The sequence below is a fragment of the Charadrius vociferus genome, unplaced genomic scaffold (genome assembly GCF_000708025.1).
Source record: "Charadrius vociferus isolate BGI_N301 unplaced genomic scaffold, ASM70802v2 scaffold613, whole genome shotgun sequence".
Classification (NCBI taxonomy): Eukaryota; Metazoa; Chordata; class Aves; order Charadriiformes; family Charadriidae; genus Charadrius; species Charadrius vociferus.
The window spans coordinates 462210-462803 of record NW_009647757.1 but is presented as its reverse complement, the minus strand read 5'-3'; the positions used below and the strand labels follow the sequence as shown (position 1 = coordinate 462803).

Here is a 594-nt window from a genome sequence, read left to right as displayed (position 1 = left end):
GCTGCAGAGGAGGATTTGGGGGATGTGGGAGCTGTGACTGGGGAAATGTGACGGGGACAGGAACCATGGCCGGGGAGATCCGTGGGATCTGCAGCCAGGGAGGATGCAGGGGATGGAGGAGCTGGAGCTGGGGAGGGTTTGGGGGATGCAGGAGCTGTGGGGCTGGGAGGGTGCATGGGGCTGGGGCCGGGCAGCCGTGGGGCAGCCTGTGGGTCTGGGGCTGCGGTTCACCAGGGGGTGTGTGCAGGTGGGTTGGACACGCGTCAACCTGGCGAAGAAGCTGCTGGAGAAGGCAAGTGGGGTGACACTGGTGCTGAAGAAGATCCCTCTCGACCTGCCCAGCTCTCCCCCCTCTCCCATGCAGCAGGTGAGTGACCCCAGTGCTCCCAGTACAGCCCCAGTGCTGCACTGGGCTGTGCTGGGAACCAGGGTGGGATGCTCAGACCTGGGCATCTCCCATCACATTGGTGGTGCCTAAAGTTGTGGGGGGCCGTGGTGGGATGCGGGCTGGTCCTGACGCTCCATCCGCAGCTCCCAGGAGCTTTTTCAGACACTGCGGGTCCCCCCAGCACCAGGAGCGGCGAAGGCCCGGGC

General features: G+C 65.7%; 1 protein-coding gene across 1 annotated transcript in view; it reads left to right on the top strand.

The window, feature by feature from the left end:
- CNKSR1 (connector enhancer of kinase suppressor of Ras 1) overlaps positions 1–594 on the top strand; it is a 6042-nt gene that overhangs the window by 2221 nt on the left and 3227 nt on the right. The window contains exon 2 of the mRNA XM_009882227.1: positions 248–367. Within this exon, the coding sequence (XP_009880529.1) occupies positions 248–367 (120 nt within the window). The remainder of the gene's footprint in view (positions 1–247; positions 368–594) is intronic.